The 12,120-nt window shown below is 54.0% G+C and overlaps 1 protein-coding gene across 1 annotated transcript in view; it reads right to left on the reverse strand.

Moving 5' to 3' along the window:
* Positions 1-12,120, reverse strand: part of LAMC3 (laminin, gamma 3) — a 125,767-nt gene that overhangs the window by 104,763 nt on the left and 8,884 nt on the right. Inside the window, exon 2 of the mRNA XM_011971197.1 lies at positions 11,973-12,119. Within this exon, the coding sequence (XP_011826587.1) occupies positions 11,973-12,119 (147 nt within the window). The remainder of the gene's footprint in view (positions 1-11,972; position 12,120) is intronic.

Raw genomic sequence — 12,120 nt, forward strand, 5'->3', positions numbered from 1 at the left:
TTTGTTTGTTTGTTTGTTTTTTTGCCATAGGATCCAGTACTCCCACTTCTGGGGATATACCCAAAAGAATCAAAAGCCAGACTCCACGTTTGTGTTATATGTATTTGGGGGAAAAAAAATAAAGGCATCTTCCTTCCTCCCCTAGTCTCTCTATGCACTAAAACAAGAAGCTGGTGAATCACCTCCATCCTCAGCGAGTGACCTCAGTATTCTCCAGATCACTAGCTCATTCACTGGAATATTCCTTGTGTTTGCCCTCCTCTCTGTCATTCTCTCAGCCCCTCGTCTATTCCCTGACTTATTGCAATGGTCTGGAATGTCCTGCCACCTCTCTTTGCAAACGTGTAGTCATGTCTCAGTCATGTTTCGGCTCAGACTGTACCTCGGAATCCTTCTTAACACAAAGCCCTAGGCAACAATCAATCCAAGGAAAACTGTTTGGTCTCCCCAGGTTAGAAGAGCACTTGGCAATCTTTTTGTTTTTTCAGACTTGGCAATCTTGATTCATATTTGGGGCTTAGACAGTGCCAAGATGGGAGGGCTGTGATGGAGCCTAGCCCTGGTTCAGCCAGGGTCTTGTGGTATCTGGTGTCATGGCCATGGGGAGTCCCCAGCTCCTCACAGGGAGTCACCACACCCAGAATTGCCAAGAGTTCGCCTGGGAGAGGAAGAACAGGAATAGTGGGTGGCCAGATGGGGCTCAGGGACCCTGCTGTGTGTGTGACTCCCCTGTAGGCTGGGAGCAGCTCACCCGCCTGGTTCTAATGCTTGAGGTGGGCAGGGCAGCCTCACCCATGCATTCCCAGCTCAACTTTCCACCCTAGCCCTTCCCGCCCCACTCCGCAGGCCACTATTCCCCAGATGGCTCTAATTAAAGGGCTTTGTTTTGTTTCCATTTTCCCAAAATAAGCCTCTTCATACTGAGCTCATTCTGCTTGGTCAGTGCCGGATGTGGGCCGGCTTGATTTTTATGACTGTCCTGGTGTCATTCTTGATGGGCTTTATGTTCCAGCTGGCTGGAGAGGATGCAACTTGGCGCTCCTGCTGTTTGGCTTGGGCGGTGCGGGGCGGCTGGTGGGGGATGCTCTGCTGTGCCCAGCTGCTGGCTCAGCCAGCATGTGAAGACCGGGAGGGGGGCGGGTGGGACCTCCATGTCTCCATGGGCACCAGAACCCCCTTCACCCCCTTCCTAGGCAGTCCCTTCTCTCTGGGGTCCCATGGACTCCTGAGTAGGAGGGCGCCCTGGTTTTGAGCCGTGACTTTGGGCCTGAGCCTGACTCCTCACTAGTAAATGAAGCGTTTGGGGATCTCAGCCATACAGTGCCTGTAAAGCACTTGGCAAAGCACCTGGCACACAGCAGGTGCCTACTAAATGCTGGCTATTGTTTTAAACACAGACTCATGCAGGGATCATGACTCCCAGGCACACTTGGGACAGTGTCCCATACTGTCAGGACTACCTGCTGTCTCCACTCTCTCACTGGATTATAAACTCCTTGAAGGTACAAATCCTGCCTCGAATCTACTCATTCATCTGGCAAGCATTTATTGGGCACCTCTTGTGTGCCAGGCGCCATGCTCAGCAATAAGGATTCATGGCACCTGCCCCAAGCGGAGGTGACAGGTGGGGAGAGAGAGGCAGGTCTTGTTTTTGTTATTGTTGTTTGTTTTGAGACAGAGTCTCACTCTGTTGTCTAGGCTGGAGTACAGTGGCACAATCTTGGCTCACTGCAACCTCCGTCCCCTGAGTTCAAGCCATTCTCCTGCCTCAGCCTCCTGAGTAGCGGCGATTACAAGCATGCACCACCAAGCCTGGCTAATTTTTGTATTTTTGTAGCGATGGGATTTCATCATGTTGGCCAGGCTGGTCTTGGACAACTCCTGACCTCAAGTGATTTGCCTGCCTCAGCCTCCCAAAGTGCTGGGATCAGAGGCGTGAGCCGCCGTGCCCAGCCGAGACAGACAGGTCTTTATAGAACAGGCCAAAGTAGCCCAGGGAGGCTGTGGGAGCACCAACAAGGCACTTGAACCTATGGTTTCAAGGATGAGCAGCCATTAGCCAGGGATGGTGAGGAGAAGGTGCATTCCACACCAGGCAGGATGTTGGCAGAGCTGTGGCCACCTCGTGCTGAAGCCTGTAGTTCAGGCTGGCAGGAGCATGGAGAGGGAGGAGGTGGTGAGAAGTAAGTTTGGGGCATGTGGTCTAGTAAGCTGGTGGGATGAGCAGGGGTGCATGGGAGCCAGACAGGTGAGGAGAGCAGAAGGAACAGAATTCTAGGCACAGAGAATAGCGTATCGGGCGGCCTGGAGGTGACGGAAGTCAAGTGCTCCGGAGCAGTGTCACCACCAGCTAACAGTTGAGGATGACACCTTGGCTTGGCTTTCCTGATAGGAACACAGCTGTCTCAATCACTCAGAAGCCTCATTAGCCCCTGGAGCTTGTGAGGGGCTGGGCTAGGGCTGCAGGTTTTTTTTTTTTTTTTCTTTTTTGAGATGGAGTCTCGTTCTGTTGCCCAGGCTGGAGTGCAATGGCATGATCTCAGCTCACTGCAACCTCCGCCTCCCGGGGTCAAGCAATTCTCTGCCTCAGCCTCCTGAGTAGCAGGGATTACAGGCACGTGCCACCACGCCCGGCTACTTTTTGTATTTTTAGTAGAGACGGAGTTTCACCATCTTGGCCAGGCTGGTGCTGAACTCCTGACCTCGTGATCCACCCGCCTCGGCCTCCCAAAGTGCTGGGATTACAGGCGTGAGCCACTGCGCCCAGCCAGGGCTGCAGGTTTTAACTCTCGTCGCTGTTTAAAAGATCTTGGGGGCCGGGCATGGTGGCTCACACCTGTAATCCCAGCACTTTGGGAGACCGAGGCAGGAGGATCACCTGAGCTCCGGAGATCGAGACCACCCTGGGCAACATGGTGAAACCTCGTTTCCACTAAAATACAAAAAATTAGCCGGGCATGGTGGCACGCACCTGTAGTCCCAGCTACACGGGAGGCTGAAGCACGAGAATCGCTTGAACGTAGGAGGCAGAGGTTGCAGTGAGCTGAGGTCATGCCACTTCACTCCAGCTTGGGCTACAGAGTGAGACTCCGACTCCAGGAAAAAAAAAAAAAAAAATCTTGGGGCCACTCCTTTCCCAGCCTTTTGGTTGCCCTTGGAAGAAACCTTTTCATCACAAAGGAGGGATTAAGCTGCTTTTATTTATTTAGTTAGTTAGTTAGTTAGTTTTTGAGATGGAGTCTTGCTTTGTTGCCCAGACTGGAGTGCAGCGGTGCGATCTCAGCTCACTGCAGCCTCTGCATCCCAGGTTCCAGCGGTTCCCCTGCCTCAGCCTCCTGGGTAGCTGGGATTACAGGCGCACACCACCATGCCTGGCTAATTTTTGTATTTTTAGTAGAGACGGGGTTTTGCCATGTTGACCAGGCTGGTCTCGAACTCTTGACCTCAGGTGATCCGCCCACCTCAGCCTCCCAAAGTGCTGGGTTGAACCACCACACCCGGTCTTTTTTTTTTTTGAAATAGAGTCTTACTATCACCCAGGCTGCAGTGCAGTGGTCTGATCTCGACTCACTGCAACCTCTGCCTCTGGTTCAAGCGATTCTGCTGCCTCAGCCTCCCAAGCAGCTGGGATTATAGGCGCCCACCACAATGCTGGGTTAATTTTTTTTCTTTTTTCTTTTTTTTTTAGTAGAGATGGGGTTTCACCATGTTGGCTAGGCTGGTGTCGAACTCCCGACCTCAAGTGATCCACCAGCCTCAGCCTCCCAAAGTGCTGGCATTACAGGCGTGAGCCACCATGCCCAGCCTCTAATTAACTCTCGTAACAAAAAGTCCCGTCTGTGTCTCTGTGATATTGCTGTGTCTTCTCTCACCTCCTGGTTTGGCAAGGACGGAAAAGCCGGGATGTTTCCTGTGGCGTGAGGCTGCTCCTTTGCATGAAGTCCCAGTGACTGCCTTTTTCCGATCACGCTTCTAGCTGCCAGCTACCTTTTAAGTGGCTCCAAGGTCCCCTCCCGAGACGTGTCTGGCTGCTAGATGTTTACCAAGGAGTCTGCACCGGCGACCCACAGCAGCCCGCGCACAGCATCCTTTAGCGAATGCACATCTGGGCCAGTCGCCCACCTGGTTCCAAGACGCGAAACCTCTGCTCCAAACGGACACAGACACCAGGCCGCCCCCAGATCTGGACTCTGTTTGCTCCACACGCTTTCTTTTAAGGGGTTGGGAGTTACGATGCCAAGCTGTGCTGCACCAGAACTTTGAAAAACATCTTAAAACAAAACATAGCGATGCGGGTGCTTTAAAAAAAAAACAAAAACTGTAGCAATGTGTTCTCTCCAGTTTTTAAATTAGAACAAGCTTCATGAGAGAATATTGGGAAAATGTAGAAACACGAAAAATGGAAGAAAAGTCGCTGCAAGTCCTGAGGACAAACACGCTTTTACCAGTTTGATGTCTTTCTTTTTTGCCTACTCTTTAGGGATTTTAAAATATAAATCTGATGATTCCACATGTACCAACTTGTGTCTTTTTCTCCATTCAACATTTTGACTTAAGCGCTCCCTGTGTATTACAAACCCTTTGTCAGCTGTTGCACTGAATGGCTCCAATCACCATGTGAATTTATGTCCTACAATTTACTTAACTATTCCCTTATGGTTCCAATTTTTCCCTACTATAAAGAACGCCTCGATGAACGTTTTCATGCATTAGGACCCTTCCCTTATTTTAATTCCCAGAAGTAGGATTCCTTTGCCAAAGACCAGGAATATTCTTGTGGGTCTTCATCCATGTCACCAAGCTGCCTTCCCACAGGGACAACATGTACTTCTCCCCAAACCTTCTTTTATTGTGGTGAAATACGCATAACATGACACTTACCATCTTAACCATTTGCACAGCTCACATTGTTGTGCAACCTTCACCACCATCCATCTCCAGAACGCTTTCATCTTCCCAAATTGAAACACTGTCCCCATGAAACACTCTCCACTGCCCCTCCCCCAGCCCCTGGCAACCAGCATTCTACCTTCTGTCTCTGTGGATCTGACTATCCCAGGGTGCCTCTCATATCAGTGGAACCCTGCGGTATTTGTTCTATTTTGACTGGCTTATTTCCCTTAGCATACTGTCCTCAAGGTTCATCTGTACTGTGGCTGTGTGAGAATCTCCTTCCTCTTCAGGGCTGAGTAATATTCTACTGGATGGATGGACCACATTTGCTCTTGCTCATCATTCACCCCTTGGTGGACACTTAGGCTGCCTCGGCTTTGGCTACTGTGGAAATGCTGTTATGGGCCAGATGCCATGGCTCATGCCTGTAATCCCAGCACTTTGGGAGGCTGAGGCAGGCAGATCACCTGAGGTCAGGAGTTCGAGACCAGTCTGGCCAACATGATGAAACCCCATCACCACTAAAAATACAAAAAAATTAGCCAGGTGTGGTGGCGGGAACCTGTAATCCCAGCTACTCAGGAGGCTGAGGCAGGAGAATTGCTTGAACCTGGGAGGTGGAGGTTGCAATGAGCCGAGATTGCACCATTGCACTCCAGCCTGAGCAGTGGAGCAAGACTCTGTCTCAAACAAATAAAAAAGAAAAGAAAATGCCTCTATGCACACAGGGGCCCTTGCAATGACATCCAGAGTGGTCGGTGTTGAGGAGGCTGCTCAAATTACCCAGTCAAGTGCTCAGGTGGAGACCGAGCCAGGGCGAAAGGTACAGGTGGAGTCCTGGATGTCGACGATGATTTAAATAAGCAAAGCCAGGGCATGAGGTGGGCAAGGGCACAGCTGCTGGGAGGGCTTGCCTGGGACAAGGGGCCACAGGGAAGGGAGGTAGACCAAGCAGCCGGAGCCTGGGCAAGGGAGAGCAGGGCAGGGCAGGGCAGGGCTGGGCCGGGAGGATGGCAGCACTGCCATGAACGCCGTGGCTTAGGAGTATGGGAGGCACCTGCAAGGCTGGGGGTCCTTCCTCCATGAATTCCTCACTCCCTCGCTCTCAGCGAGGAAACACAGTGCCATCTTGCAACCCTGGGGTTCACAGCCCAGCCCCACCAATTCCTGCCTCTGTGGCCTTGGGCAAAATAACTGAACTCCCTCAGGTTCACTGGGCAAGTGACTGCAATGTAGTGCCTCGGTTTCCCCATTTGCAAAATAGGCATAACAATAACAGGGCTACATGAGCAAATGCCTTGGAAGCACTTGGAACAGTCTCAGGCATGAAGCATTTGTTCAACTACATTTTTCTTTTTTCTGAGACAGGGTCTCGCTCTGTTGCCCAGGCTGGAGTGAAGTGGTGTGATCACAGCTCACTGCAGCCTCGAACTCGTAGGCTCCAGTGATCCTCCCACCTCAGCCTTCCAAGCAGCTGGGACTACAGGCACTTGCCCCCATGCCCTGCTAATTTTTTCATTTCTATTTTTATTTTTGTAAAGACAGGATCTCACTTTGTTGCCCAGGCTGACCCTGAACTTCTGGTTCAAGGGATCTTCCCATCTCTGCCTCCCAAAGTGCTGGGATTACAGGTGTGAGTCTCACCCAGCCTCAGTGAAATTTGCTCTTCCATTCATTCGCCTGACCAACCTTTACCCAGCACCCTGCGCAGTAGGCAAATGCAGGCTGGGCGCTAGGGTACAGATGTGAAAACAGGCATTCCCTCTGGCAGCTCAGAGATAGGGATGGACATAAACAAACCAAGCCCTCACGCAGTGTAATCCAGACTCTGGTGGAAGGAGGATTAGGGGCTGCAAGGATGCACGGGCAGGCCCTCTGCCCAAACTTGGAGGGGCGAGGGGCTTTCCAGAGGAGGCACCGCTAAGCTGAGTGGGGCAGACAGGCATCCCCAGGGCTCAGCACAGGGATTGGCAGACATGCAATGGTTTTGTGGATGAACAAGACGTGAGTTAGGCTGAAGGTGGGAGGAGAAGTGTGCTGGGCAGAAGCCACAGCACATGTAAAGCGCTGGAGGAGAGACAGTGCCTCGGCCCGGCCAAGGCCTTGCTGGAGGGCGGTGTGGGAAGTGGACAGGCATGATGCGGAGGCCATGGGAGGCTGCCTACACCCATCCTGGGCTTTGTGACTTCCTACCCCTGCATCTCCTGCATTAGTCCTGGGAGGCCCAGAGAGACAGAGGGGCCCAAGGCCAGCTGGGCCCAGGGGCCTGGGGGGCAGTTCTGTGGGTGGATGGAGGCTAAGCAGCCGCTTCCTTGACCCCCTGCCCTGCTCGGGGCTCAGCGTTCCAGCCAGAACCCCCAGGGAGCAGGAGGGAGGACTCGGCCCCCAGCACTGGCCCAGGCCAAGGCAAACGCAGCCACCCACTTGACAGGAAAACAGAACGGAGCCAAAGCTCAGGAGACCCAGCTGGCTCCAGGGCCCCTCAGGGGCCGCAGGGTCCCCCTAATGTCCAGTCCCCCGAGGCCCAGCTCCTCGCTGTGGCTGGCCGGACCGCAGCGTCTTCTTGGTGTCTGCACTCAGGCCATCCAGGCCCGGCCTGTCACAGAACACACAGAGCTGCCTCTGGCTCTTGGTGCTGCTCCCTTGGCCTGGAACATCCTTTCCTCTTTTGTCAGCTCCTACCATCCTTCAGGTCTCAGTGAGACCCTGCCTGACCCTATTGATGAGGCTCATGCGCCCCAGTGCCTGTTCTCAGAGCATACATCCTCGTTGGCAGCATTGCTCACTACAGGCTGCCTTCTGGCGGTCCCCGAGCCCCCCAGGACAGGGGCCGCACATAGCCCTGTTCACAGCTGCATCCTGTGGCCAGGGAGCCAAGGCTGGGTGACCACCAAGCAAACAGCTAAATGAAAGCAAGAAGAAATCAGCTCCACGTAGGGGCATCCAGAACCTGCAGGGGCGGGAGGGGAGAACTCATCTGCTTGGGGACTCAGGTCTTTCCGTGATTCCAGGAGATTCTCAGCGATCTAAGTGCAAGCGGGCAGGAGACTCCCCCGGCCCACTGAAAGCCACAGCCCGCACTGTTCCTCCCAGGACCGAGGCTTGAAGCATGTGGACCAGCCTAGCCTGGACCCTCTTCATTCCCAAGTGCAGCAGTTAGGGGGACGGTCCCAGGGGCCACCATTTGTTGACTTGTGTGATCCTAAGGGTGTGTGATCTCACCCTCAGCGCCTCAGTTTTGCCGTCTGTAAAAGCACAAAGCACGCCGGTGTGGAATGCTGCCTGGGCGAGTCCTTGGCACATGGTGAGAGCCCAGGAACGGTCTGTACCCCTGTCACTGTCCACTCCCCTCACACCCCCACTGACTCCCAGGCCCCAGCCCCGTGGCCTCCCTGAGCCTTGGTGGCAGGCTGGGGCTGCCAGACCCCACTGCTGCCTTTCATCCCAGACACGAAGGCTCAGCTCAAAGATGACAGGAGGATCGGGAACAGATGTCCGAGAGCCACGGGGGGCTGGGAACACGGCGACCTCCATCTCCTTCCCTGCCCCTCACCCCATTCCCTCTAGGAGACCCCGGGCCAGAGCTGGCCGCCCACTCTCTCCTCCCATGAGCCTTCAAGGAGAGGGAGCAGTGGGGGACAGAGCCAGCAGAGGTGGCCTAAAGACCAGGAGGAGAGGTTGTCAGACGGCCTCCACAGGGGACACTGACAATCCCAGGCGTCTCCTTCCCCCGCTATTATGCAAGCCATGGCTTAGCCTGGAGCAAACCTAAGTCACAGAAAACCAAAAAGAGGCCAAATCTGGGGCTGCACTGAGCCCCCGGCGCCCCTTGTGCGTAAACAGAGCCCAGGGTCAGGACGTCTTTGAGGAGGCAGGGTGGCCGGGATGAGCATTTCTCAATCCCTGCAGGGGAGCCCACCCGCAGGGGAGCCTCAGCCCTGAGCCGTCTCAGCAGCCCCGCTGGTCACACACAAGGACTGCCACAGCTCCGACCCGGGCTCATGAACCCGAACAGCTGCTCAGGAGGTGGTGACTCTTATCCGCAAGGTACAGGGGAGGAAACCGAGGCTGAGAGAGGGGATGCTGCTTGCCCAGTGAGTGGCTCTGCTGGGCCTAAGTCCAAAGCCCCCTTTTGTGATTTCTACCCTATTCTGCCTCCCAGAGCAGGCAAAAGAGAATGCTGAGCTGGCCCCAGAAAACAGGACAGAGGAGGTGACCCTGTCACTCATACTTGTGGACTCTCTCCTATATGCCTGGTTTTTTGGTAACAAAACAGAAAGAATGCTCACCGGGGTAAGACACAGCAGGGAGAGAGTGTGTGTGAGTGTGTGTGTATGAGTGTGAGTGTGTGAGTGAGTGTGCGAGTGAGTGTGTGTGAGTGTGTGAATGTGTGTGTGAGTGTGTGTGAGTGTGAGAGTGTGTGAGTGTGTGAGTGAGTGTGTGTGAGTGTGTGAATGTGAGTGTGTGTGAATGTGAGTGTGTGTGAGCGTGTGTGACTGTGTGTGTGTGAGTGTGTGTGTGCGTGTGTGTGTGACTGTGTGTGTGAGAGTGTGAGAGTGTTTGTGTGTGTATGTGTGTGTGAGCGTGTGTGTGTGAGAGTGTGTGTGTGTGAGAGAGTGTGTGTGTGTCTTCACTCTCTTCATTCACAGTGTGGAAGTTCTCAGGTTCCTTGCTTTCAGAAGGATCAGAAGCACCCTGCTTCTAAAGTTCTAGGCAGAGTTCAATGACGGCACATGGCTCAGCCCAGGGCCTGGCACACCAGGCTCAGTAAACAGGAACTACCCCAAATCCAAAACGTTGGCCATTTCTCCCAACTTCCTCCCACCTTGTTTGTGCCTGGGCTGAGCCCTTTCCTTGGCCCCTGGGTTCCCAGGACACATGTGATACCCTTTGCCATGCAGCGCTGTGTCTCCCCCGCAACTCCCCACCCTGTTCCAGATTCCTTCCCCTGTGGCCTTGGGGTCCTGCCAGCTCCATTCAGACAGCTCCCCCAGACTCCCCCCTCCCCACTGGCTTCCTGTCCCCTCCCCCTTGTCCCGTCCAGAAGCCCCACCTAGGGATCCAGACAGGCCGAGAGAAGGTGATGTGGTCCAAGAAGGGAGCTTCTGGGGTGGCAGCGAGTACCTGTGTGCTCTGCAAAGGGGGCTCACGGTCCCCCCCCACTCCAATGTCACTTCCCAGCCCTCCCCAGGACACTGTCACCAGGCTGAGGTGGAGCTGACTCAGTTGATGGTGGCAGAACTCACATCAAGGAGTTTATGCTCTGACCTCTGATGTCCTCAGATGTCCACGCTCAGATGGTCACTTAGCAGCTGTGTGCCTTTGTGCACAACAACCTCTCTGAACCTCAATTTTCTCATCTGAAACATGGGAGACAGTCCCATCATCCCTAATCCAAACTCCTAGGCTCCAGATGTGTTTGGGAATTGAGAATTTTTCAGCTTTTAGAAAGATGATGCAGGCCTTATACCATATATTGTGCTAATACCCGCAGTGGGGTCTGGGGCTGCCGGCTGTACTCAGATGAGATTTCAGTAGCAAAACGAATGAATATTCATTCTCACCAGGATAAACATAGCTTATAAACAGCCTCAGGTCAGGTTTAGCAGCCAAAATGAGTTACAAAAATAATTTGAGTTTTCAAAGCTTTGGGAGACTGACCTGGAAGATAAGGGAGTCTAACTAGTGATACCAGCCCCTCCTGAAAGGGCAGTGGAGGCTGCAACAGGAAAGACACTGAGCGCATACCCGGCCACAGAGGACATGGGAACTGGGCTGAACTTGGAGGGAGGAGAGAGCATTCCAGCTCCCTGCAGTGGGGGCAGGGGCTGAGAACCAGGGCTGGGTTCAGACTCCAGATTGTGATTCCTGGAGATCTAAGGGCTCCTGCACCTCGGCAAGTCATGAGCAGGGTGGAGAGGCCACGCCACCGGGCGCAGCTACCCAGCAGCACGAAGAGACTTAGTCCTCCTTGCCCAGAGGGTTAAACTTTGCCTGTGCAGTGATGAATGACACAACTTCTATCTTCCAGAACCCACCCAATGACTGCAGGCAGCTTCAGGGGTCCACTGAGTAACTGAAGTTGACCGGAAGCCCCAAGATCAGGTGCCCCTGCCCTAGAGGGTGACCAATTCAGTCCTTGGTGTGTCACCTCCCCAACAGTTCCGGCCTAGGATGGAAAACCATTACAGGGGATTATAATCGCAACCTAGAACCACAGCTCTGCAAGGGACTCCCTGCCCCTCCCGCCCCACGGGGCACCCCTCAGTCTAGCCTTCTGGCTATCTAGGGGTACAGGTCCTGGTTTTTTTCTTCTTTTGTTCATTCTTTCTTTTTATTAAGAGATAGGGTCTCACTCTGTAGCCCAGGCTGTAGTGCAGTGGCACTGTCATAGCTCACTGCAGCCTCAACCTCCCAGTCTTAACTGATCCTCCTGCCTCAGCCTCCTGAGTAGCTGGGACCATAGCTGTGCACCATCACGCCCACCTATTTTTTTTTTTTTTTGAGACGGCGTCTAGCTTCGTGGCCCAGGCTGGACTAAGGTGGTGTGATCTCGGCTCACTGCAACCTCCGCCTTCCGGGTTCAAGCAATTCTCCTGCCCCAGCCTCCTGAGTAGCTGGAACTACAGGCAAGTACCACCACGCCCGGCCAATTTTTCTATTTTTAGTAGAGACTTTAGTAGAGTTTTCACCATGTTGGCCAGGCTGGTCTGGAACTCCTGACCTCAAGTTATCCACCCACCTCGGCCTCCCAAAGTGCTGGGATTACAGATGTGAGCCATCGCGCCCGGCCTATTTTTCTTTATTTTTTGTAAAGATGGGATCTCACTACGTTGCCCAGGCTGATCTTGAACTCCTGGGCTCAAGCGACCCTCCCAACTCGGCCTCCCAAAGTGCTGGGATTTCAGGACTGAGCCACCTCACCCAGCCTAATTCCTATTTCTGAGCCGCCCATAATCCAACACCATATCTGGGTCCTGCAGCCCAACCTGGGCGCACAGCAGCTCAGGCCTTGGCCTCAGACCCCCAGTGGAGTGGGGACAGGGGGTGCGGTGGCGGTGCCCCCAGCCCGCACTTACCCAGACGGAGGGTGATGTTGACCGAGGTGGGGTACTGCACGCCGAAGGCCATGGACGGGCTCTGCCACCAGGTGCTCTCGTCCTGGCTGTGGAAGTCGGTGAGGTAGGAGGCATTGTGGTGGCGCTGGGGGTCGGCTGCGTCGCAGCG

The sequence above is a fragment of the Mandrillus leucophaeus genome, unplaced genomic scaffold (assembly GCF_000951045.1).
Source record: "Mandrillus leucophaeus isolate KB7577 unplaced genomic scaffold, Mleu.le_1.0 Scaffold99, whole genome shotgun sequence".
Taxonomy (NCBI): domain Eukaryota; kingdom Metazoa; phylum Chordata; class Mammalia; order Primates; family Cercopithecidae; genus Mandrillus; species Mandrillus leucophaeus.